Below are 27,783 nucleotides of genomic sequence, written 5' to 3'. Positions count from 1 at the left end.
AAAACACCAAATTCTCTCTTTTAAGATGCTGCACCCAGTTAATTCTTAACATTTTTGCTGGGTGGATGACGGCAGAAGAATTATTGGAATTCTTCTTTTAAACAGTAGAAATGAGCAATATATGGAGGTAAAGCTCTACACTTAAGGGTGCATGGAGCCTTCTTGGTCCTCAGCTGTGGATAAGGAAGGCAGTCAGGCAGAACAGACAGTGCCTTCACAGGAGACGGCCTGTTTCCCCACCGAGGAAGCTGTTATCTCAGTGTCGCGCCTCATCAATCCCCGAGTGAGCTGTTACTGTACTCTACCTGCCATATGGCCGTCACAGCAGAACCCAGCCGGACATTCTTCCACCCAACACGTTCTGCCAGACACTCTGAAAGCTGTAGGGTGCCTCCCTGTGGAGAGACAGATGTTACACTTCAGGGTGGGCTTAAAATCAATAGATGCCCTCCTTCCCTGCAGGGTCACTTTACCCAAATTACAAAATAACAAACACCTAGTGGTGTCTGGCCAGCCGTGCAGATAATTCAGTTATATTTGCCAAGATTTTGATGTACTTTGATCTCTGAAATTTTTGCTAGCACTCCATTACAAATGGCACTTGAAAAAACTCATTAGCAACATCTCTTTCTGGAAACAATATCTTGGTTATCCTTCAAAAGCCGCAAAACTGTTTGTGAAAGCTTCTCGGTGGGAAATTTTTTTTTGAAAATCTCTTTAATTGTTCACAGTGTGGCTTTTTTTTAACTCCCTGGAAAAAAAAACATGACAAATACTAAATAAAAGCTGAATGGAAGCTGGAGAACTGACTTCAAATTTCAGAATAAAATACATTCAAAGTATGTGGAGGAGGAACAAACAAGATAAATATCACAGTGGTGCATTCTGTTACTCTGAGCCTCTTTCATAATATACAATTGATAAGAGTGGGGCGCTTTTAAGGCATCTGTGGTGCTGTCATGCTTGCATTGCTACTTATAATAATTGCCTCAGGAAATAGCAAGAATTCCATAATGAGAAAACTGATGCAGATGCCAAAAGTGGGGGAAATGTGCTAATACACAAGTTTGGAACTAGAAAATCCATGTTGTCATTCTTTTAAGGACATATTTGTCCTTTTTTCGGCCTTCTGCCTTTTTACACTCCACTTCTGTGAGGTTAGAAAAGGTTCAGAAGCAATTGTACAAAAATAGAACAGTATGGAACAACTTTAATCCTAAGGGAGCACGTAAAAAAAATGAAAAATCCAAAGTGTGTCCTCTTCCCCTCTGGGGAGGCACAACTGGATCAGTACCTGACCAGATGGTTCATGGACATCTTCCCTGCAGCTGTCACCCTGCTGGACTTTTACTTTTACTTCTACTTCAGTACTTCTACTATGAACAATAACAGTTAAAACTGAATAAAACTAAATTTAATATAAACTGCAAGACCACAGTGTTCAAATGGTCCCAATCAATGACGCATTGAGGACAAATGAAGGCATTGTGTTTGAGGGACAGGACTTGAACATAGTCAGACTGTGTTGAGGTGCTGGATTCTGAGTTTCATTAGAAAGGAAATCCAATGTGGTCTCTGGTTTTAGAAAAAATGACACGGTGTGCTATCTAGGGAAGAATATGAGCTGTGTACCTTTATCTTGAACTCCTGAGCAGAACCTGGAGTGCTCTCCAGCAGCGCCAGTAACCCTCCAGCTGCTGCAGCATACATGAGGAAGAATAGGAAGGACATCTGGGATGGCTCCATGCCAAAAACAGACCTGCTACACAGTCCCATCTGCTCTTTCAGTTCTGGCAGAAAGGGATGAATGAATACATACTGCAGCTTTCACATATGCAGTAATTTGCAGTCCCCTGCAGCGTTCTTCGAAACTGTTTACCATTACATAGATGCCATCATACAGTGTGTTGTCAACAAAACTGCAATTTATTCTGCTATCTGACTACTTCACGGACCAGTATCAAAGACCAGTCAATGATCCGGGATGTTATATTTAACAAAAAGACACCTGATAGGATCTATACCTCTATACTTTATAGACAGTCGGCTACTAACAACAAACTCTATCATGATGGCTCTAAGAATGGCAAGGTCGGCGGTCCCTCCACCACGTTGATCCATACTGAAATTTGAAATATGTTAGCAGATCTCGGATGGGCTGTCATGAAATTTGATACAGTCTTTCAAGCTTCCCAGAGGATGAACACTGGTGACTTAGTTCATCCTCTGACCTTTGAGCTAGCGCCATTAACAGGTAAAATTTCCGATGTATCCAATACTTGAGCTTATGACCAAGTACCTGCAAAATTAACATTCCAAAATCTGTACTGTTTTTAGTGATCATGTGCATGTTCACATGTTAGCATGCTAGCACACTAGCACACGAGGCTAAGATGGTGACATTACACCTGCTGCTTTGTGAGCTTGGTGCCATGGCAACCGCTGCTATATGGCCTACTGCCATGTTTCCATTCACTTCAATGTGACTGCCATGGATCAAAGACAATTATTTTTTGCAGTGAGCAGCACAGCCTCAAGAAGCTGCTATCATGGCAGTAGACACAACAATTTCGACAGTCTTGTTTTTTTTTTTTTTGATGGACAGATTTGTAGCAACTCAATAATGTTCAATTGAGGAAGATAGAGGAGGTCGTGTAAAGCTACTGACCTGCAGTCCAAGCATGTTGCTCAGTGTACGAATGCAGGGTCATGCTGTCTAGTTGAACAGCATTGGGAGTCCTCGAAGGATCCTGGATACATACTGTGGCACACAATCTGTCAATCTGAGAACAGCACACAACACATAATGATTTGCCACTGTGAGCCAAAAGCATCCCATTGATAAAGATGAAAATAAAGTATTAATTGGAGACAGCAACGCATGATTCCCTAAGGGTATTTCCCCCCCACATTTTCAACTTCCTAGTGCTACTCTAAATTGTGCTCATTGCATGAGAAATGTGCTCTTGTCCAATCAATCCAAAAGCACATGACATTATAAATGTAAAATATCATTACCACATCCATTTGAAAATTCTTTTTGATGACCAGAATAGTAAGGATATTGGACAGTAGAGCTTATTATACATCTAATGGTAACATGTAATAAACAGATATGGTTAACTAACCTCAGAAACACAGTATATATGCTAACATATACAGTATATTCTGCACATCATCTTATTCTCGAAACTCAAGATATTGATTAAATCACCCCTGAGCTTTGTAAGTATCACTTGTTCAGTGAGAGTTGTAGTTATTCAACCCATCCTTATCAGACATTTCTATGCAACGAAGGGCAGCTCTTATTGAACTTAGTCATTAGTATAGATTATTGCTGTGTGAGTCTGTTGCTTCACCTTCCACAGGAGCTGGGCGAAGTCCATGAGCAACGCTGGGGATAGAGTAGGGATACTGGTTTTGTAGGTGCGAACTTTGGCACCTGGCCCGCCCATGTGGTGCACCTTTTTGCCAATGCTGAATTGCGGGTAAGTCTCTAAACCCAGCTCCTCTATGAGCTCCATGATGTGTGTTTGAGTGCTGAAAGACATAGGAAGCCATTTCTATTATTCTTATGGTTACAGCGTTCAGGATTTACTTTTTACAAGGTTATGACACTTTAAGCTGATAATCATAATTGCCTTTACTCTTTAGAGAAGTGAGCTTGAGAATACAATGTTTTTTGAATTAGTCCTTGAACAACTAGAAAAATCTTTGAAAGCTATGAGGCACCCGAGAGACACTCACTCCTCTTTTAATTAAACTGTCAACAAAGTGCTTTTGAGCAATGCACTTCACACGTTGTCTAGATGAGCTGCTGTGTTGCAAGCAGCTGACTACAGGTTGTAGCCCTCTAGCTAGACAGCTGCTAAATACAAGCATGTTTATTAGTGAGTTTGTTACTTTGATCAGAGCGGTCTGTGCTGTGAAGCGGGCTGAATTCCACTATATCTCAAACAGGGCTGTAACTAAGTTACTCGACAATATTTCCTGCAAAATCTATGAGAAAGATTCATCTAATTCAAAGATTTTGGTATATGGGCACTGTGATGACCCCTGGGGTCATCTTGAGGGCGGCCCTGGTGGTTCGTGTCTGCTGTGCTGTAGTGGCTGATTAGGTTAATCAGAAGCACCTGTGGGGCCCAGGGTGCTCCTGGGTTATTTAAGAGCTAGCCACCTACTAACCACTCTCTCTGCTCACCTTCGCAGGTAAAACGCGCACCGGGCTTGGCCATAGTGTTCCAGTTTTCTTTTTTATGATTTGGCATGCATCTACAACACTCACGCAGACATGATTCACACATTCATCACACCCACACTACTGATTCTACATACTTTCATAACCCCATCCTAATTTGGCATTAATTTTGATTTGGGTTTAAGTTAATAAAATACACCTTAAACCTTCATGCTTTGTGTGTCTCTCCTTTTTGTTGTGGCCTTTTGAGCCAGGTCATAGCAAATGGGGGCTTGTCCTAACAAATAGTCATAATCGTTCACAGGATTCCATTCTGGTTTGAAGTTTGTCTCTGGTGCCTTAGGTAGCAGGGTGCACATGTAGCTGATTGCCCACTGATTAGTGTATTTGGTCCAGCTGAGTGCTGGCTTTGTCTCTGCTGCATGCTCGGTAAGGCTGCAGTGGTTTTTGGGGAGACTCACTTTGTACTGTGTGGAAGCAGCGTTCTTTGTGACCTGATGTGGTTTGGTGACGTCCACAAGGTGAGTTTTACTGTTTTGATTGCTCGTTTTACAGAGATTTCTCCGGTAGGCAGTAGGGCACAGCCCCACTGGGTTGTGTCGTGTTTTTTGTTTTACTAGTGCTGTGGGGAGCGGTTAGCGTTAGTTGTCTTCTCGGGGGTACTCTGTGTGGTCTGGTGAGGTTACCTGCTGCAGGTGGGGTTACCTGCTGCAGGTGGCTTCGCAGACGCATTGGTTTGGTGCTTAATACACCCGCCGCAGAACCACATGAAGACTAGGGGTGAGTTTCTAGTAAGATCTGGTTAGGCAGTCAGGGGGAAATTCTCTGTAAAGGGGTTGTCATTTGTGTGTATGTATCAGGTAATTCTTCTAATCGGTGACGGTAAAGTTGGAAGTTATGGCTTTGTCTTTTGTTTTTGATGCGCCTACGGCGGCATTTGTGCATGGCTGCAAAAAGGATCAGCTATTTGAAATAGCTGATCATTATGGTATTGTTGTGTCTGAGAGAGAGAACGTAAAGACGACGTTTGGGATTTGGTGTTTTTGGTTGAGCAGGGCCTGTTGGAGGAGAGTGAGCCTCACCGGGCCGTGTCAAGGCCGGTACCTGAACCAGTGGCTGCGCAGGCGGCGGGGCTGACTTTTGAGCAGCAGAAAGAACTATTAGCAATGCAGTTTGAGAAGGAGGAATTGCGTTTGAAGGTGGAAGGAGAGAATTCGTCAGAGCACTTGCCTCTCGCAAGGTTAGAAGTGGAGCAGGCTAAATTGCAGTTGGTTCGTGAGGGTAAGTTTCCGCCAGCTGGGTTAGGTGCAGAGAACCTTGGTTTGGTTAATCCCAGTAGTTGTGGTGTTGTGATTTAATTTTGATTTGGGTTTAAGTTAATAAAATACACCTTAAACCTTTATGCTTTGTGTGTCTCTCCTTTTTTGTAGTGGCCTTTTGAGCCGGGTCAGCACCTTAACTGTTGGTGTAACTAATGTCACTATTCTTAAAACTCCAAATCCTCAGACTGGCAGAACCTTCTTGCCGTCAGATGTCAATGCTAGCCATGGCGCCATCAAGAAGTACTTCTATATAACAATTAGAATGTGGATGAAGCTCTTGTCAAGCTGAGGTTGTGACATTACAAGCCCTAATGACATCCTTCAAGTTCTTCTGCAGTGTTTCCTATGACGGTCTATGATGAACAGTGAAATATCTGAGTGACTTCCAATAGCTAGAAGCTCCAGAATCATTGATTTTATATTTATTTCATGATCATTGCAATTATGCTGCATCTTATTTGATTCTAAATTATTTTTAGTATCATACACAATAACAAATTCCCTTCAGAGCAAAATGCTCCTTTCTGTTCCTGCCAACTAGAAGATCCCTGTAAAGACAATCATACATTCGAATGATAAATATCCAACTCAACTGACTCTTACACTATTATTAGCATTATTTTAGCATGAATTATCTTAGTTTTGTCTCTTTGTTATTTCTGTATTTAGATCAATGTTACCTTCCTACCCACTGCCCTCCAAAATCCCAGCTGTCAACACCACTGGCTGCTGGTATTTCAGTGGTCACTGTGCGACCTCCCACTCGATCTGCATGACACACAAGACATGATTTAGTCAGTGATACCTCTTTTCAACAAATTTACAATCATAAGAATTCAGCATACATGTCGTCTGATTTCATGTTACAAATTGCTTTAAATCAAGATACAATTTTTACAAACCTTTTCCTTCCACAACCAGTATTCTCAACTTGGCATTCCTTTTTCTGAGCAAATGAGCTGCACTCAGTCCAGATAATCCAGCGCCAACAATAATAACGTCCCAAATTTCTGCAGTCATAGTAAAGCTCAAAGGACTACTTTTTTTTTTGTGCCAATTTAGCGTGCGCTGGTAACCGTGGAGTCAGACACACAGATCCAACATGTATTCCCTTTTCTTCTCTGTATCAATTAGGTTATCTTGCAAAGCCTTGGCTGCTTTCATAACAGTGCACTTTGGAGCCATACACAACTGAGCTTGTGACCTACTTGGCAGAGAATCAGTGGAGTAAATACCAGCTATAAAAGCTAGGAAAAGGCTTTTGATTTTTGAACAGTAGAGACATTGTCAGTTGTAAAGTATTGGACATTTGTGATGATTTTGTTAACAAGCAATAGGTTTTTAACACCAGCATAGGTGTGTTTATATTTAAGATAACTATATTGTCCTGGATATGAAAGAGTTTTGAGTCAACCTGAACTGTGGGGTGCACTGCACCACAGTGTTTTTTTAACACCATCAGCTCCCAGACATGTCTGAAAGCAGCAAGATGTGCACAAAAACCCAACAACTGTTTTGAGTTAAAAAGAGTAAAAGTTGCAATGATTTTTTTTTTTTTTTTTTTTTTTTTTTAAATCTGGGATGTACTTGCAGTAAAAAAAACCAACCATCATTCACTGAAGAATAAATTGTTGATATATCAAATGAAGTAATTATTTCAAGCTATTATCAGTATGGCACAAGACTATGCAAATTATAAATAAATGGGTGTCTGAAATGGGTGTATGAGTTTCAGCATATGGAAAAAATATTAACATATTTTTTAACCCAAACAGAATGTTAAAAATAAACCCAAAACTAACAGAAGCCTGCAAGAGAATGTGTGGAGAACGATCTGCAAATGACTTGCATGTTTTTTGGTTGTGTCCCAAATTGATGAACTTCTGTAACAAAGTCTTTCTCTTTATAAATGATGCTCTGGAGATACCAGAGATACTGCAAATGAATCCTAAGACTGTTATACACTGACACACATTTTGTTGTCTTCTCTGTAATTCACCTAATTTTGACACAGAGGTCAACTACCTACCTCCGCATCAACCTGGAGAAACTAGCAACAGTCTCGAGATCGAGAGACAGGAGCTTCTTCATGAGGTTAAGAAGAAGAACAACACCAAGTTGATCCAGGAAAAGATGGCCAAAACGTTCTCCTGTCGAAGGCTGGAGGTTGTGAGTGGTAGTCCAGCCGCTGCTGATTTTAAAGAAAGATGGCCGGCTTTGTTTTGTGAAGCTGAGGTAGGTGAAACTCTTGAAACAGGACATACACAAAATGCATTGGATTTCCATTCTTTCTATTAACCATGGATGTGCTTGTGAATCTCATGTCATTTCAGATCAAGGAAGAATTCAGGAGAATTACAACAATTTCCTTGGAATATACCTTCATGTCTAAACTGGACAACTACACACCTAAACTGATTGCCCTAATGAAAATGAAGGGAGGTGTCCTGGGGACCAAGCTGAGGCCATTACTTGACAAACTAAGTCAGGTGTGTAGAGCTGTACATGACCCAGATTTTTGTCAGAACAGATTGACTTTCTTCTATTGTTACACATGAATATGTTCCTACCTATGGTTTTACGTTTTCATTTGTTAATTCCTTGTGTATGATTCATAGTTCAGTATTGACACAGTTTCAATTGTTTGACAGAACCAAGGCATTGAGATGAGGCGTGAAACTGTGCCTCATAATCTACCTCGGAGAGAAAGAAGAGGAACTATTTGAAGATTGCCAGGTAAAGCATGGTTTCTTAAAACACCACAAAAGTTTAACACTCATACCTTGTTTTGAAATAGTATGTATGTTAATATTTTTCACTTTTTTTAAACAAAATCATTTTAATCAACTTTAGCCCGAATCATACATATTAAATATTCAAATAATTTCAGAATTTTAACCCTTTTAAATGCCAATGTTTGTGACATCATCACAAATTCTTATTAAAACAAACACACAAATATTTTCAATATACTGAATGCAAACTGGTTCTTTGGAGCATTATTTTTTGTATAATTAAAATAATTATACAAGGAAATGGAAAATTATATTAACATATGACATTTCTAGTGTTTTTGAAGACACTTTTGTTCCTTAATGTTAACAACATAACTATTTTGGTTACAGTGTAAAAATGGTCTAAAATGGAATTTGTTTGAAATATAGAAACTATGTATTACCTGTAATGAGTAGCTGCAAAGTGAGACATGAGAACTCATGTTGAACTTTTTCTGCAGTGTTTATTCAAATTGTAACCTTCACTGTATACAGGGGATGCAAACGTTTGGCCACCCCTGGTCAAAATTTCTGTTTTTGTGAATACTTCAACAAGTAAAAGATGAAATGATCTTTAAAAGGCATGAAGTTAAACATGAAACACTCTTTTCAATATTTGTCCGCAACTTCATCCTTTTGGAGATCATTGCATCTTGTACTGTTTAAGTGTTCACAAAAACAGAAATTTTAACTAGGGGTGTCAAAACTTTTGCATGCCACTCTATGTACTTGCCAGCAGACAACTTCACTGATTTATTTTTAATCCCTTTTATTCTGATCAGAAACCCCATGTCAGTCCTGAACATATAGCAAACATACTTTTCCCCCTGTTCTTTTATCTTCATGCTCAGCCTATATACACCCACCACCCATCTTAGTAGAATTGTGATTTTGTCATTTTTATGCAGGAGGACAGCTGCAGTGATGCCACTCAGCACACCGTAAAGATTCTAGTTGTCCATGGGGCGGATGGAGAAGATCCAGTGAACGTATCCATCCTTCTTGAAGGCCAGAAGATGTTGCCCGGATGTGGCAATACTGCCAAAGCTTGTGCACTGCTAATGGGACTGATTTATGCCCTCAACCTTGCATACCCCTCACCACTGCGCTACACCTGTGAGGTATTTCAGAAACTTTTCTTGGAACTTGCGTGCCTATTAGATGCAGTTAAGTTGAATCCAATCTAAACTGATCTAATTCTCTCTCTAAATAGGTCATTCAAATGGTCATTTTTCAAAATACTGATTAAGGAATTTAGGAAAAAGTGAGGAGTAATAGTTCCATGCTTTTAAATATAAAATATGAAGCAATTTAGTATAAATTATTTTGGCCAAATACAACTCCTAGATGCTTCATAGAAGAATATTGCTTTTTATTGTGTCTTTATAGCAGTTATTCAGAGTTGTGTATGATGTGAGCTGCTCAGATGTTGAAAAGAGTGGGTGTGTGGGGTCAGAGAGGAGTGTAGCTGGTTTTCAGATGGATCTGGCTCTGTCTTTGACAACTCTGCTTTAGCAGCTGGTGGCTATAAATGAAAATGTTCATCAAAAACATTGCCAAAAGCTTGCAAAATAAATGTGGTGACTACAAGAAAAAAAAATCACATAAAGACTTAAAAGAAGTATTCGATGTTTTTATACAACTGGAGATAAAGTTCTTTATCCTTTTATTAGTAATAAATTTTTTAGTGAAGGACATCCCACTTTTTCTTATTCATAAAGGCTGTGTCTCTTTATAGATTTGGCACAGAAACAGGCCTAAGCTTTGTAGTTTTTTTCCCATGCATCCTGGTAATGTAGACAAACCCTGCTGGCCTGTGCTTTTGGCTGAACAACCAGTTTCTTGTCACTTGGGACCTCATGTGCTCTTTGTCTTCCTGATTATTTGAAACCACAGACATCTGACAAACGAGAGGTGCTAAAGTGGTGTGTGGTGTATTGTTTATGCAACAAATGAGAGGGAGTGTAGAGTAGCTGTGTTTTCTTATGCAGGTGTAAGGTTTCTCTACCAGATAATTGCTTCCTATTTATGTTCAAGTGTAATATTTCAGATGTTTTTGTTTAGATTTCATTATTTTTTGTGTTTTGTGTTTTTTTTATGTTTTTATCCAAATTAATGAAAGTTTAACAAGCATACAGACAGACAACTAAATAAACAAATAAGCAAGTAAGTTGACAATAGACAAAGCAGCATTGCATTGCAGATGTTTTGCTTTCACCACAGTTCAGTTCTCATCAAATTAGCATCCTGAGTTTCCAACCACTTCATCATCAGAAACTCCTTCTAATGGTATGGCAGCTTCTCCAGTTTCACTTGTTTACCAAGGGATTGCATTGTATTGTTATTCAGCTGCCAGGGGGCTGATTTCCTTAAGCTTTTTCCACCTGGTTTCATCTAATTTGATTAAAATCTTATTTTACATAATTTTGTTCCATTTAGTTGTGGTGCTTATGGTGATTACAAAACATTTTGGAAAGTTGTGTAAAAAGCAGCTGCATAGCAATACCAGGGGAACCTCCTAGTAAACAGGTAAAACCGGTGGAGCAACCAGCCAATCAGAAGGCTTTGTGGTGATGAGAAGGAAGTAAAGGAGGAGCCCCCTGTAAAGTCAGAGCACCAGGCAGCACACTGCTGCTTTATCCTTTGTATTCCATTGCCAGACATTTGGATGTAGTGTCTGCATTCAGGTAACGGCAACATACATTTGTTCTACATCGAAACTTTTTTAATTTCTCCTAAATTTGTCTAGTGCACAGTTCTAATAGGATGAGAAAACCATTATGCCAATATATGTTATCCATATAAAGAACGCTTTCTCCTAAGGATTCTATCATTAATAGGACCGCTATGTTCAGACAAAGCTGTAGTTGTCTGAGGTCAGCTTCCTTCCTCAGCAGCCCGGCCGAGGTGTCTGTCTTCATGTTATGCATCGCAAGTCTCCTGAGCACAGGTAAGAATACAGACATACAAGCACACACATACATGTACAGTGATTGTGCCCTGTGTTATCTATTACACTGGTCTGTCTGTCTGTCTGTCTCTCTCTGTTTCCCTCTCTCTCTCCAAATGAGAATAAGTAAAGGCAGTGCCATTGTTGTGATAGTATGATTACTCACGATTGGAGATTTAGTTTGCTTTGAGCTTTTAAAGGTTAGGCAATTATTGATGTCTCCTCATGTAATAAGCAGACAATTCCAGTAGCGGGTTGCTCTGACTGTGAAGGGCTGTTTTCTCAAAACAAAGTCTCCTCTGGTAGTTGACCTTGTTGCCATGTTACCATCGGTTTGTTTTATGAACTGACTCAATGACAGATGTGGAAGCTCATGTCCTCAAGGCCTTAAAGATGAGGCGAGCATCTGCAAAATGTTTTAAACTATCATAACTAAATATATTTTACTCTTGCACTATGTGGCAAAGATGATGAGTTTCAGGGATGTCATACATGCTGGTGACCAGTTTATCATGAAGTATGTTGTGTGGGAGAAGATCATGGCATGCATAAAGAACTGGACACCATTTTAATCCGCTTTTTAAATAACAGATTTGTATGTAGAATGATTCCATGATTGCTGAGACCTTCATATCTCATCTCTTTTGAACGCTGCTGAGCTGTAGCACTCAGTGGTGCAAGCTTTCCCCTGTGTTACCATGGTGTTGTCCAATCAGCCTTTGAGATTATGCCTCCAGATGACTGTCCCTAATGTTCCAGGGATTTGAGCTCATATGTTTTTTTTCTTCATCAGGGTGGGGCTCTGAATAGACTGAGAGATCTCAAATACACTTCTAATGTGAAAAAAGTGCATTTGGAGTTTGCTAGTTTTCTTTATGTATCGCGGTAGAAATAAGAGCACTGGAGTAAAGGCACTGTGTAACAATTAACTCTTTTTTTCCTTTCATCGTTTTTCACTTGTCATACTTACAAGTATGTATTATTATACATACTGATTACTGGAATCCCTGAATAACAGAATTATTAAATACATGTCCTCAGAGCCATGTCCCCGTTTAGTGTAACTCTCGCTTTCTTATTATACATGTACATTTTTACAGAAAAAAAAAAAAACCTTAATGGAAAATGCTGTTTTTCTTTTCATCTCAATGTGTTTTGATAGTTGAGACTGAATCAGGCAAATAGGTGCATCATTGTCCTCCCTCCTCATGGAGCTGCTTCATGAGTTTGTAATTTTCAAACTATAAAAGCTAGTTTCTTTAACTGAACTTTAAACATTGTGAAGGACCATGTTGAAGAACCATTAAAAGGTCTTTTAATAGCTGCTTCCTGAAGCCTTTCTTTTGTAATTTCTGTATAAAATGAGTCTTACACTACTTTTCGAGTAATTCCAGTAAATGTATTCCTGTGTGGCATTTGGCTGCAGCTGTTTTGATTGTGCGTTGCTTTCTTTGGGAAACCTTGTTTTAGAAAGGAACTGAAGCAATATTAAATGTATCCATAAAACTGTGTGCATTTGGACTGGCTCAGTAACAAAGCTCTGGCTGAAAGAAAATACATAATATTAATTGAGGATTACAATAAGGGATTAAGAAACAGCTAATATGTGTCTTGGATTAATTTTAAGATGTGTTTGAATTTCTTAAGAACTGAAATGTACGCAAGGAATGCGGGTGACGTCTACGGGCCCGCAGACCATCCAGAAGGCAGAGGGAGAGAGTGTGACTTTGGGCTGCAGTTACATACCGAGCCCTTTAGACGCTGGAGAACTTGACATTGAATGGTCTATGGTCAGTCCAGACACCACGCAGAAAGATCAAATGGTAAGACACGGAATTAGAATGGTGTAAATTATGCTGTAAATACGTAGGGACATGTGGGGATTGTAATCCAGATTCAATTGTTTTTGTTGGAAAAAAAGCTGATTAATGATTAATTGTTAATTTATTTGTCTCTAACTTTATTCGTCATACACGTTAAATTTGTACCTTGTTGGTATTTTTTAACTGACCTGCTTTGCACAGACTAAAAACAATCTGTAGGTTATGCAAGCAATTAATTGGAATTGATTCATGAGAGAGCTACCAACTGGATGCTCCACCTGTCCCTAGAATTAGCAACAAATTGCAAAGCTATACCGAGGAAACAAAACCTACCGACTTGTAAAAAGACACGGTTCTTCAGCATCGCCACTATTTTTAATCTAATTAGGATTCAGAACACAACTAGATCAACTCAGAGGTCGGAAACCACCATCCAACCTTGGTCTCATGACACATCTTTATAACAACATCATCACTTAAAACTACAGATTTGTTGAAATTCAAATGTTCTCACCCTGATGTGCCCGTGCCTCTACAGGTCTAATTAGAATTCAGTCCAGGAGACTTGAGTGTGGATAAACTCCTACCACCTTTTTAATTTCACCTGAATTAGTTGTTTATCCTATTTGCCTTTTAAATTTAATGAACTAAAGCCTTAAAAGGAGGGTTTTTTTTGTTCCTCATCTCTGCCCTCAGGCAGCAGACATTTGTTCACAGTCAATAAATGAAATTACTAGTTCAGATTATTGGTCAAACCACCGTTTATACTGCTCATCCCTTAGAGGGTTGGTCCCATATACAAAGTGTTTTTATATCTGATTTGGTCTTAATTGTTAGGGGAAAATAACTTGTTCTTTAACTTCTAGATGGTCAACTTCATTCACCAGCTTGCAGCTAAGTTTGTCTGTCTGCCTTTTCATGCCAGGCAGGTAGTGGGTTTAGGAGAGCTTGTTTACTAAAACCAGCTGCCTGCTATTGGGAAAACAGAGAGACAGTAACCACAGAGTAAATGGAAGCCAAAACAAGGAGAGGCTAAAAGTGTGTCATTCAAAGCCACTTGTTCACTTTCTCTTTTTCCTTTGTTTTCCATCAGCTCATGTCCTACGCTAGCGGCACCAAATACGTCCATGGCAACCACGCGCCGGCAAAAGGGCTCAGCTTTGCTGCTCATGATCCCACAATGGGTGACGCTTCGCTCTCAATCGCAGTGCTGTCACCTGCTCACAGTGCTACCTACCAGTGTAAAGTGAAGAAGTCGCCTGGAGTGGACATGCGGAAGGTGTCATTGGTGGTAATGGGTAAGACAGAGCATTTGCTTGATCCTGGGGTTCACACATGTCGTCTGGCTACATTATTAATGTCCATCACCTTTGACAGCTGGTGCACTGTTTGGTAATAAAGACAAAGCAGTAGCACATATTCACTTTTTAACATTCGGGGATATGCATTTTGCCGAGGATGATATATATATATATATATTTTGTGACATACCAGTATGTATTACACAATTTGCCACAAAGCAAATTTAAAAGTACCTGCTGTACCTGCCATTACTACATTACTCTCTATCCATTAGTGTCAGGGATGAAAGAGTACTAGTCTTTTACTCAAGTAAAACTACTGTTACTTGAAACAAATGAATGATTCTGATGACTCACTTCGCCAGTCATAGCAGCCAGCAGTATTAAGTTACATAGATCAGATAACTGCCTTTTTAAAAGCAGAATAAAGCATCTGAGCAGAATTCACACCAAGAACACACATGAATTATGAGACCCTGTGAGAGTCCATGCGAGAAGGCTTCCATGCTGGTAACAGCGAAGCCAGATTTCTACACATTTCTACTGTTGCACAGTGTATAACGTCAAATTGGCCAATCCTAGTGCCCTGCTTCCTCTCTGCTGCAGCTGCTGATTTGGGTCCTTTCTTTTGTTCCATTCTCACACCACATCACAGCATTATTTTCTCTTGTGAGTTTTGTCCTGTCTCCGTAACTGATGTGACTAGACATGTAATGAGGTCCAAATCTTGAGACACAAGTAGAGTTATTGATTTTTAAAAATGATGCACAAAAAAAACTATTTTGTTCCAGTAATTCACTTAACGAGAGTAAATGATACTTGTTATTTCAACCCTGATTAGGAGTTTGTGGCGGATCTCATGGAAGTCATTGAGTATTAAGATAATGACTTTCTCAGTGTCTGCTGTTATTAAAAGGCTTTTACCTGTCAGGTTTTGTTATGTAAAAGCAAAAATCTTTCCTCAGTGAGAAATTTCTTCCTAAATTTAAACTGAGCATTGTCAAATCTAACAATTTGCTCCAGTGCTTAACCCCTTAATCCAAAATAGAATAAAATCCATCCATCCATTGTCTATACCACTTACCCTTAAAGGTCGCGGACGGTTTGGAGCCAATCCGCTCACACTGGGCGCGAGGTGGGATACACCCTGGACTGGCTGTCAGTCAGTCACAGTGCCAACACATAGAGACAGACAACCGTTCACGCCTACGAGCAGTTTAGAGTCGCCATTTAACGTAACAACAACGTAATAATTTACTTGATTCTCCTCATGTTGTCTGAAGATCGTGAGCAGAGAGTGGGGTACAGGAGGTCCCCTCATTGGCAGATGTATTTATTAGGATTCTTAGACTGGATACGCTATCAAATGACTTCTCACAATGAATCAAAAATAATTGTCCCAGTTTTTTAAAAGAAAGTAAGAACTCCCTCAGGAGTCTTGTGGAATCTAAATCGCAATGATAGTACAGTGTCAGCTGGTTGTAAAGTATAATTGATTTTTGATTAATGGGACATTTTCTCAAAGCAACATTTTTTTAGGTAACCAGTCAGAGTGGACGGAGCAGGGATTTCATTTTATTTCTTCATGAAACTTTTCTGAACTTAATCACTTACTGCAATTAGCTAAACAAAGGATGCTGTACTGAGCCACAGGAAACCAGATGATAATATTGCTAAGAATTCAACATTTAATTTCTTAAAAAATCATCTGATGTGAGCCAGCTCACACCGCAAACAGTTACTAGAATTTCAAGTAATTGCTAAATCAATCTTATTATTTTTCACAATCAGAGCCCAAAATCTGAGAGGAAATGGAAAGGAAGATTGAGAACAATAATTTCAAGTGCTACGGGTTTTAAGGTCAACATCTACAAATGGATGCCAGCCTGATCTCCTGCCTCCTCCGTCTGCTCTGTATTTACAGATTCACTCTCCTCCTCCATGTCTGCCCAAATCCCCTTACCTTGCCAAGCAAGCATCAGTGATTCAAAAATAATTTTCCATTTTCCATTAAATCTGTTCTATGCAAGTGGTTATTCTCTGTATGTACCTTATGATGTGATTTTCTGCTTTAAAATGACCTGAACAGCCACAAAACCAGAGCATCTATATCTAGCTCAGCCTGGCTGATCTCACCACCACGTGTTTGAGACTTGGAGGTTGGAGTCTGTGGAGCAACCTAGTGTGACTTTCTTTGTCTGACCCAAAGTATTTGTGATTTATTTACCCTGAGCGTGTGTATAAAAGCTGAATCTTGGTATAAAAGATGAAATCACCTCTGCCTTGATGGAAACTAGCAGATTGTTGAATAAATATCTGTAGCAAAACCTCATATCACTAGACAGCTTAAAGCTGTTTTCATGCCAACAGCAACACAGACAATCCTGAGAGGCAACAAGTTAATTATTAGATCAGATAGTTTTTGTGATCCAGAGCAAGATAAGTGGTTTAGATGCATGAATGAATGCATAAATAGTACTCCTTGTTGTTTTATGTAAATTGAGAAGAGCACATTTAAATGTGTCAACTATTATGGTTGAAACAATTCTTCAGGTCTTTTCTTTGTGTGTGTGCGTGTGTGTACACATACATGCATACATACATATATACATACATGTATGTATTGTTGGTTGGTGTAACACATCTATATGGTGTGCATCTATCATTAAAGCCACAATCGAAAGAGTTCCTCCCAATTCATCCCGGAGCTATGAAGCTGTACTGTTTCTCAAGAGCTATGAAGCTGTACTGTTTTTCAAGAAATGGAATGGAAACGACAGCGTGAAATTATCTATTTGTTGTTTGATTTCAGCGAAGCCGTCTGCGCCTAAATGCTGGGTGGAGGGGGGGGAGCTGGTTGGCGAGGCCGTGTCTCTGCACTGCAAGTCTGCGAAAGGCTCCACTCCTTTAAACTACTCGTGGAGGAGGGAAGGTGCGGGCCCCATCCCTGCTGCGGCCACACAGAGTAAGTGTGACCTCTGCTGACGTCATGATGCTACTACACATCAAAGAGAGGGCGTGTGCGGGCGTGTGTGTGTGTGTGTGTGTGTGTATGTGTGTGTGTTTTGGGGTGGGGGCTGGAGACAGGTGGTGCTTAAGTGTTTAATTCTGTGTGAACAAAACTCAGCGAAAACCCCTTTTTGTTGAATGTACGCTACGTGCTTATTTTGGTTTTTGGTTTTCAAGATAAAGCCATCGAGGATCTACCAGTTTATTCAGAGTTTTTAAGATTATATGAAAATGACGAATGCTTGAAGAGTTTACATTCTACTTGGAGGGATTCTGGTGCCTAATCAGCAGATCATTTGCATTTTCTCCTCATTTTCATTTCACTCTTAAAAACATGAAACATTTCCTGAAATACTCTCAACTTGTTTACTGTAAACTGCATTGATCAGTGTCTTCTTGCAGCCGGAGACAACAATCTTTGACTGGATGCAGACGCATAAACCATCAACTTGTTCCTACACGATGTATCCTCATTAGCCTCTTATATGTCCAACACATGTACATGTCTTAATGTCTGCTTACCTGTGTGTGTGTGTGTGTGTGTGTTCTCTCAGACAGCGTGACTGGGGAGCTGAAAATCGGCAACCACTCGCAGAACTTTGCAGGACTCTACCTTTGTGAGGTGAACAATGCTGTTGGAGCTGAACGCTGCAGGATCATTCTGAAAGCAAACAAACGTAATGTTCATGTACATCACACATGGCGCACACACGCAATCATGAAAGACTTAGATTTCATCCGCTTAAGTCCTCTCCCTGTGTAGTTGAGCAACAATCTCCTCGCTGCTCTGCTTCTCACTTTTAACCACAGCGCTCTGCAACATTTGTGTGTTATCTTAATTATATTGTCTAATGATGACAGGGGAAGGTCACAGCTGATGGCAAACAGTCGCTTTATTTACAGAAGATGAAACCTTTTTGGCCGTCCGCTCTTCATCACTGACTGCCATCAAATTGTCACACATGAGTAATGCTGAAATGATCCCGTGCTCTTGTATTACAGCACTTCCTATTAGCTTTATAAAATGTAAATGAAACAAGAAAAAGGCAGCGACAGAAAATAAGTGGACTCATTAAAAGCACCTCCGAACAAGACAGAAACTAAATAAATACAGGGAATGAATTCTGGCGAGCGCACCAGTAGGGAGTATAGTCAGTGATTCAGTAACCCATTATAGAATAAATCATCTCTGGGTTGAGACTCAAACAAGCCCTACGCATTCTGTGGATCCATAAAATGAGTTTGTCTTTGTGTGCCTTGTGATCTGTGGAGCAGACCCCCATTTTACATCTTGTTGAGTGCATAACTTCCAGTCTTGGCTCTCAGATTTATGGCTTTAGGCAGGAAATCATTCATTTTCCTTTCAAGTGTGGGGTGCTGTCCAAGACCAGAGGTTTCAACCCTTATGCCCAAGATATTCTACAGAATTAGTTCAAGGTTGCTGCATGAAATTCTGTTTACTTTTTTGACTTTTATATATATATATATATGTATCTCTACAATCTTTGTGGGTTCAGTCAATTAAAATATAGAAATATTATTATCATGCTTAGTTGCCAAGAGTTTGATGAGAAGGTCAATACCGCTCCCTGGAAAAAGAAAATAGGGGAGTCATGTATCCGACGTTTTTTGTCACTTTGAGGTTGCCGGGCAACCAGTGCCGGCTCCTGACAGTTACTGTGCCTGACCAAAAAAATAGAACAAAAGAGCACAATCTGCCATCCAATCACAATGTGATGCTTTTACACTTGGTACAGATCAAACAAACAAGAAGTAGCGTTCATTGGTCAACTCTGGAGGTGCTAGTTGCAAGTTACTTGTTCAGAGCAAGGCTAGGTATTTTCTCTGTTTCCATTTTTTTTTTGCTTAACTAAGCTATCTGGCAACAGCTTCACATAGCATACAGATGAGAGAGGCATTGATCTTCATATGTTACCCTCAGCTTGAAAAATACAGCACAGCTCCCTAGCATGTTGAACTATTCCTTTAAAATGAGGCTGTTTTTTTTATATTTCATTCAGTTCATTTCATCTTACAGTGACAGTGCAATCTCTTTTAATGTGTTGTGAGAAGGTGTTACTTAACTTTAAAGGCTCACAAGCCCAAAAAGCCCGGAACCGCTACACTATACAATAAGAATAATACAGTATAATGAATTCCTCACACTTTGTTCTTTCTCTGCCACAGAACCTCTGAGAGAATAATTCCTTGTTATTCATACTGATTTTACAGCTCCAAACAGAGCAGGGGTGATAGTTGGCACCGTAGTGGGTTCCCTGCTGCTCATCTTCATCCTGCTGGTCTTCATCGGGCTTCTATACTGGAAATTGAGAAGCAGACATCGCCATGAGAAGGAGTTTTCCAATGACATCAGGTACTGTACAGCACTGCAGAGACAACAGGGCACAGTTAAAGGTGTTGGCAGCTTGACGGTTAGACAAGTGACACATACACACTGTCTGGCAAGTTTCTGCTAATGTCCATTTATCACCAAAGTCTCATGAGTAAGAAGCTTCTACCTCTGCGAGTGATGAGTATTTTTTTGTCAGCTTGGATAGAACATTAATGTGTGCACTTGCACAGATAAGATGTTTTTGGCGTCATAACACAAAACATTAAAAAAAAAAATAAGACGAGCAAGAACAGATATCAAAAACATGACACAAGCAGAACACGGAACTCAGAGAGACAGAGAGGCAATTAAAAATGTGTATTACAAGATATAAAAGAACACACAATCAAAACTGCTCAGATTAGAATCGAATAAAACCGGAAAAGAAACGTAAATCCAAACAATAGACAGACAGAGAAAAATAGAGATAACACATGTCTAAACTCAGGCAGGTTCCAAATGTTGCGATTTTATTTCATTTTTCAATGTTCATCCGCAGTATACACTTAATTATGTGAATGGAAACATCTAAAATCCCATGTGAAGCCTCACACTGTGCAGAACAATTTGATTAAATCCTTTAGATATCTAAGGTTTTATTTGACAAGTGCAGAAACAAACTGATTTTCTGCAGGTATAATATGCAAATACAACCGCTGACATTATAAATAACTGTTCCAACGTGCTTCATCTGAAAGCCTGATTCATTAAAAGTTGCCAGCACTCTCTTCCTGTTGATCTTCTCCATCTTTCTTTAGATTTAGAAACATGAGAGGCTCTAGTGTCAACAAACACTCGTGGGTGTTCTCTTAGACTTGAAGCGTCGATATACAGTTTGTTAAGTCTCAGCGTACAGCTACTGAATGTCAGTTTTTCAACTTTTTCAATAGTTCAACTCTATAAGGAGCAGAAACGATGAGAAAGCATGGCTAAATCTTGATAACATTCTCATGTCTGTCTGTTAAATATGAAGCTTCTGCCAAGACACGATCCGTTTTGGTCACAAGATTTTAGCAAAATCCGCTGGCCTGCACCTCTAAAGCTCGCTTACATCTCGTTTCTTTAATCCACACAAACAGCAAAATGTACAACAATTGTCAGTCTCATCAGGGTCGCTTGCTTGGTTGTTTTTTGGCTATGAATAGTTACAAGTCAAGCACCAGAGGTTTGAGTAGTTGCTGTGTGTGGTGAAGAAGTATTGTGGTACGTAAGCCCCCATTCAACGGTGGATTGTTGTTTTTTCACTTTGGTTTTTGTATGAAATAAACAAATGAGATATAACTTGTTAATTATTTTATTATCATTGGACAGAGCCCCCCCCGTTTCAAGTCTTTTCATAAAATCTAAGCTAACGGCTAACTCTTCCTTCAGAAAGCAAATAAGCATATTGCCCAAAATCTGTAGTGTTTTCATGATTTTTAAAAAAACAAATCAGTAATGCAGTGATGGAGCCGACAGAGATGCCTCTGTGGCTTCAGTGTCAGTGGAGGTCAATCTTTAATGAAATCTTTATTTTAAACTGCATGTATTGAAAATGAAATCTTAGAACTTCTCTCATGGACAGACTTGGAATACATCATTCTAATATTTTGATGATACATATTATTTGTGCCATTGCACACACATGAATGAAAGTGTCTCTCACCTTCAGTAAGAAAATGAGTGCCATAGAATCTTTGACATATGAGACTCAACTGAACTATGTAAGAGGGCATATAGTCCTATTGTATCTGTTCTTATGTTATTATTTTCCTTTTCTAAAACAGGCAGCACAGTTTGCCCTCTGCCTTGTTGATTCACAGTATACAGGCTTTTATATATATAAAAAGAACATTTAATGAATGCATATGAATGGCAGTCAGTACCTCTCAGAACAAGATGGTAGCGATCAACAGATCTCATGCCTAAATGTACTGCGGTTTGTTGTTTAGGGAAAAACTGGCTAGAATAATTTCTTTTTGTGCGGAAAAAAACCTCATTCTGTAAAACTCACCAATTATTTATGGCGGAGCAAGTTTATATGTAAAGCACCTTTCAAACACTCAAAGTGCTTTCTGTAATGCATCATCATTATCGTGCAACATTGAAAAACACATTTAATAGCATTAAGTACATTAAAGTAATGAAATAAAATAGTAAGGCGCAGAATATATTCAATAATGAATTGCTGATTTGTTCTATCTGTTTATGGATCGAAGACTAACAGAAGACAGATCTTCTAGGAATAGCATATTAGAGTTGTGTTGGGATTGAAACTGAGGACATGTTGGGAAACAGCAATTATAACAGCTCAGGCGGTTACCCTTGAAAGATAGAGCCATGCAACTGCAACTCAGTATGGAATCTTTATAACAACCAGACAGTGAGTATCAGGTCTCACCACCTTTGGATCACAGTAGCTAAAGGGTCATGATGATGGAAATTAGTCTTACATTTTGTCATCATCATTGACATTTATGTAGTCACTAAACTAAAAAATGGGCCAAATGAACTAAAATATAGACAACTGAGCGAATGTTATTATGCTAACAAACTGTAATAAGCAAATGTAAATTTAGAGGGTGAACACGATAAACACTGCCTGCAAAACAATAGCATGTTAGTTCCGTCATTGTAAGCATGTTACAGTGCGTACGTTAGCTGACTAACATTTAGCTCAAATCTGTGCCTACTGTATGACCACCATCACAGAGCTGCCGAGCATGGCTGCAGACTGAGTACCCCTCCCCTAACCCAGCCCTTTCAAAGCACTCAGGAGAACCTATGGTGGCCTTCAGGTGCTAGTAGCTACTTCTATTGTATCTCACAGGTTAGCCAGCACCAGCGACAACATATTCCTCCTCATCCTTCTTCGTCTTCCAAACAGTGCATTCATGCCATCAAATTAAAGCTGCCACCTCAGCATAAAAATGCGAAAGGCCTCTGTAGAGCCATTGTTTGATTGGTCGGTTCTGGGCTTCTTTAGGAACACGGTGGTGCAACATATTGGGCTCCATGGAAGAGGACCCGCTCCCTATAAAGAGCTCATTCTAAGCTAACAAAAACACAACAATTCTTAGTTTCAGGTGTAATACAGTAATGAAAACACAATTTATATATATGATATTTAATTTCTGTCAATAGATCCCTCTAAATCCTACACATCTGTCCTGTAATTTAAGAATCTAAAGTTTGAGGACATTCATTTCTTCTTTCATAAGTCTGCCCGCAGTTTGCTTTAGATAATAAATGTGATTATTTAGTTACTGCATTGATGTGGCTGCTGAAGCTGATTTGTAACTTGGCCTTCAGCTTGACACAATTGACACAAGATAACAAAATGAAAAATACCAAGTGGAAAATTGCTCAAATCATTTTGTAAGAATATTCTCGCAGTTTGCAAATTGTGAACATTTTATTTTGGGACAAAACTCCACAATCCTCATGCTCAAGTAGCCAATTTGCACATTTTCTCTTGTATGTTTTGGAGCTGGTAATATTTTAGTTGAGATTTCTCTCCTGTGCTGGAACAATGCAAACTGTGTAACCAGTTAAAAAGAGCAGCATGGTACACTGTCTCAAACAGAAGGTCTGATTCTGGCCTTTTTTTGGTCCTCTGATGACAGAAATCAGAACAAAGAAAGCAAAGCTGCCACAGGGCTGATGTTCTGCAGATGACATCCCATCCTGACATCTCTGAGAGCTTCTCAGTTTGCAAATAAACAGTGTTTCCCCAAAAAATTGGAAGTTATGGTTCATTCGCAGTTGAAAACAGCCCACATGCTTTCAAAGTAGATGCTGAAATGGGAACAGCGTCAGTGTAGGAGGACAGTGCCGTGTACAAGAGACAGAAGCACTTCAAGTCACAATGCTAATGCGAGCTTCTGCATATCTGTGACATACAGGAGTTCAACTCTCATTACATGAAAGGGGCATCGAAGTGAACAGCTCATAGAGGAGAGATGGCAAAGCTCATTTGAATCACGACAACAATAGTTCCTCTCACATCTGTTGCTTACTCGAGTGTTCAATATAAACAGTAGGCACTGCAGCTTGAATGAGGGGGAAAAGTTAAGAGATGAGTCACACAGAGTATCAAATCAAATAAGTATTGTATCTTCTGCATCTAAACCATGTAAATACAATGAGAAAAATGAGACTCACCGCACAAGTGCAACATGTAAATGCACACTGAAAGGCAGACAGATGAGCAAACTGTTAGATCCATATAATATTGGGATTGCATACAATTTCGTTGTACTTTTGTATAATGACAACAAAGATTCCTGATATTGACAGCTTTGCTCTTAATGAGAAGGACAGTCCACACAGGCAGTGTTTTTGAACCGTCTCTGGACCTTAACTGTGCCGCTATCTGGTTGAAGTCCGTGTTGATTGAACAGACTGAGGTCTGGTTTGAATTTGGGGTAAGAGTGTGGCAGCTTATCTTAAACCTACAATGACAGAATGTTTGGCCACTTGGAGACAACACTAATATATTATCACCTTATTAGATGAGATGGCAAACTTATGAGCTAGCAATTGTGTATTCATACAAATATGCAAATGTGCAGCAACATTAGCATTCATTCGTGATTCGTGCTTTTCCCCACCAATGTGTAATTTGCTCTTATTTCCACTTCTGAGAGGAAATATCTGTGCCTTTAGCTACTGCCAGTTCACTAGCTGCTCGCTAACTTTGTGTCTCTGCTGTTTGATGTGGGGCAGGTAGCCTACAGTGGGTTCATCAGAGCTTTTCCTGTGGAAACCGCTGCCTGCTGCATCTTGAAAGAACACTAACGAGAACTGCAAGACTGAACTAAAATGTTACAAGTTGTCGGGCATAAAAGCAACAACACAGAGCTGAAGCGTTGCAAATCTGCAGGGAGCTATAGAGACTTGTAATTACTACTGTATCTGTGGGTTTGTCACTATCACCCTTGACTTTCACGTTACACATAATCATTTGATCCATTGCCAACATAAAAACCTTCATTACATAGATGCTTTAGAGATGTAATTAATATAAATATTCATTAAAGCAGATTTAAAGACATAATTATCTAGGTATAAACCACAGGGCTAGGGCACAGTTCTTTTCAACATAGGTTAGTAATAACAAACAGCCTGTCTGTCTGGAAACCAGTGTATAGTAACATACAACAAAATTCAGTATGAAGCCACAGCCATTAAAGATTTGGAGTTAATTTTCTTCGTTTTCAGAACAATCTTCTGTAAACAGATAAGACAAATAACATCATTGGCAGAACAAAACAACCATGGAAGTGTCCTAAAAAATTGGATGCCTAAGTGGTGTTTTGAATTAAATGATTGTATTTGATTTGTTCACTGCAGTCTTATCTTATTGTACGGTCACACACACACACACACACACACACACACACACACACACACACACAGAGAGAATCACAGCCTTGAGGCATTATTTCCCATTACCCTCTAACAAAAGCAAATGTATTCCCTTTACCAACAAAAAATGGAGCACTTGGCCTCCAAAGGAGCAGAAAATGCCAAAGTCGATCAGTTGTGCGGGTGTTATCTTTGACAGAGGAGCAGATCCCTGCTGCTATGGCAAAGTTACATAAATGCAGAATGCAAAGTAGCTTCTAAGCTTGAATGTTGGCAGCAGTGCTTCTTGTCAGTATTTGCTGGTTGATACCAGCACCAGAGTGAATTTCGTCCTTCAGCAAAAGTGAAAGCAGGGTCTTGGTGAGAGTAGGCGTTCTTGGGAAGAGCCTCCAAATAGGCAAAGACAACAAAGTGTTATGCTCTTCACCTTCAAGGCAGCATTGTTTGGCTTAATACTGTACATCTACTGTGGTAAATATGGATATAAGCATGCAGAGGGCACCCAAAACTTCTCATTTATCTATCAGACCAGCAGCAGCTTCATGGGTGTAGAGTGAAAGGAGATTGAGTCTCAGTCAATGTATCTGTTAATCATTGCAAAGATTAAACAATGAGTTTGGCATTTTTGTCTCGCTCAAACATTTGCAGGTCTTAGCTTTTAAAATGTGATGATTTGCTGATTTTCCATTGTGAATGGAATATATTTCTGTTTTGAGGACTCCCCCTTGGAAATCTCACTATTTTGTGACATTTTACAAACTTAACAATGAATACGAATTGAATATGAAAATGAATTGTCATTTTCAACCATAGTAATTAGCACGAACGGAGCCAATTTCAGAGAAAATCCTGTGTACGTGACGGTCAATGCTGGTCTACCCCAAAGCTCCATAAATGAGCTTTACAGTTCTGATTTCATACTATGAAAGTTCAGTCCATAGACTCAGCTTCTATGGTTGCCTTCAAAGCCATTCCCCCATGAAATAAATCCAGCACTAATTCTCTGAATTCAAATTACTGAACTGAAATAATTTCCTCAGTACTAAAATCCTTTAACTTTGTTGTGTGTCTCCCTCTGTTCTGCTCTGATATCAAACAGGGAGGATGCTCCTCCTCCAGAGAGCCGCCCGGTCAGTCGCCGTACGAGCCGGAGCACCAGTCAGCACCCACAGGTTACTTACTGTCCGGTGGGTGCGACCGAGGTGAGCTCTTTCACTGACGGACACACACACACTCCATCCAGCAACAGCCATGGCCACACACCGGTCAAATACGCACCAGTCCAATATGACAGCAAGTACGGATATGAAGTCTGACGGTCAACAGAGCTGAACTGAAAGCATTTAGCTCTCATTGTAATATTTGAATAAAAGCTTCAAGACAGTTTGGACACTTGAAAATGAACATTTCATTTACTGAATTCAAAGCCGTGCAGTGTGATTGTTCATGTTAATTACTTTAAAATAATCTTAGCACATAGGCAGTTTCTTTTATTAGCCTACTAGATAATGTAGCATTATCATCGTCAGATTCTGTAAAGGATTTTCAAAATGTATAAATATATATAAACATTATTAAAAAGACTATTCTTTGTTCTTACATTCATTTTTAACTACACACTCAAACAGTTTTTTGGAGTTTTTAGGCTAAAGTTTGCGTGTTTTAATCATCTAATCATCATCATCATCATCCGAAACTGACATTGGACGAGAGGCGGTGTCCACCCTGCACCTGTCAATCACAGGGCCGACACATAGAGACAGACTTCAAAGCTCAAAATACAACTCAAAATTCCAAATGATTCAGTCTCAAATTTAAACCAAAAGAGAAATATTTATTTCATGATAGACCTCATTTGGAAATACTCAACCATTCAAAAAAATGTACACGATTAAGTACTTATTTTTTCGATGTATTGACAGGAGTTCAAATACCAATAGCCACATGCAATGGGTTTTTGTCCACTACATAAACAGCAACTAGACCCCCCCTTCATTCTAGACAACATTGAGGCCTCCTGTGTATCTCCCTCACACAGTGGTAGGACTTTTGTGTTTTTTGGGGCAGTCAGCCTTTGCAATAACACACATCATAGACAGTCAAAAGTTTAGAAACTAAACATATCAGCATCTTCTGCTCCATAAGTCTTTGTGAACCAGCCAGAGCTGACGTGCTCAGCATTTGCACTTTACTTCTCAGTGGGGTGTGTGAATGCAGTGAGGGCTACTTCAGATTGTTTTGATAACTGATTTAATATCCAATTTCTATTAAAGCATTTTATATTTTCCCCCTTTTTGTATACTGTGAAATTCTCAAACTTAACAAAAAAGACAAAGTAAGTAATATATCAATACCAAAATGTGTAGGTGGAAGATATGCAGGTTAACGTTGAGGCCACATAAACAGAGTTGGTCAATATACTGTATATTAAACTATATGTAAAGAAAATTTGAACTAACTTTTTCAAGAAAACTGAGCTGACGGGGTCAATATACATCTGAAAGTCTGCATAACATCTGGTGCATCTACGCCCTCAGTAGAAACCTGATGTAAGCCAACACACTGCGGTCCAGTCTGAATGGCTGTAAATCTGTAGGAGCATTTACGGCACTGAGAAAACTACTGGAAGTAAAAGGAAACACTGAGCACTGCACCCCTAGACGAT

General features: G+C 39.5%; 2 protein-coding genes across 2 annotated transcripts in view; one reads left to right on the top strand and one right to left on the bottom strand.

Moving 5' to 3' along the window:
• The window catches only part of LOC139218807 (probable flavin-containing monoamine oxidase A), a 36,662-nt gene extending 29,999 nt beyond the window's left edge, over nt 1–6,663 (bottom strand). The window contains exons 1-6 of the mRNA XM_070850504.1: nt 6,423–6,663; nt 6,201–6,288; nt 3,360–3,540; nt 2,669–2,783; nt 1,633–1,790; nt 306–395 (exon numbers count right to left, since the gene is read on the bottom strand). Of these exons, the coding sequence (XP_070706605.1) occupies nt 306–395; nt 1,633–1,790; nt 2,669–2,783; nt 3,360–3,540; nt 6,201–6,288; nt 6,423–6,540 (750 nt within the window). The 5' untranslated portion in view covers nt 6,541–6,663. The remainder of the gene's footprint in view (nt 1–305; nt 396–1,632; nt 1,791–2,668; nt 2,784–3,359; nt 3,541–6,200; nt 6,289–6,422) is intronic.
• A 4,478-nt stretch (nt 6,664–11,141) lies between these two features.
• On the top strand, nt 11,142–26,434 carry vsig8a (V-set and immunoglobulin domain containing 8a). The gene is made up of 7 exons (XM_070851011.1): nt 11,142–11,244; nt 12,892–13,067; nt 14,161–14,365; nt 17,181–17,333; nt 17,932–18,054; nt 19,610–19,751; nt 26,218–26,434. The coding sequence occupies exons 1-7, from the start codon at nt 11,142–11,144 to the stop codon at nt 26,432–26,434; spliced, it is 1,119 nt and encodes a 372-aa protein (XP_070707112.1).
• The last annotated feature ends 1,349 nt before the right edge of the window (nt 26,435–27,783 follow it).

The sequence above is a fragment of the Pempheris klunzingeri genome, chromosome 19 (genome assembly GCF_042242105.1).
Source record: "Pempheris klunzingeri isolate RE-2024b chromosome 19, fPemKlu1.hap1, whole genome shotgun sequence".
In the NCBI taxonomy this organism is placed as follows: Eukaryota; Metazoa; Chordata; class Actinopteri; order Acropomatiformes; family Pempheridae; genus Pempheris; species Pempheris klunzingeri.
The sequence above is the reverse complement of the archived record's forward strand: the minus strand, read 5'-3'. Positions and strand labels throughout refer to the sequence as shown.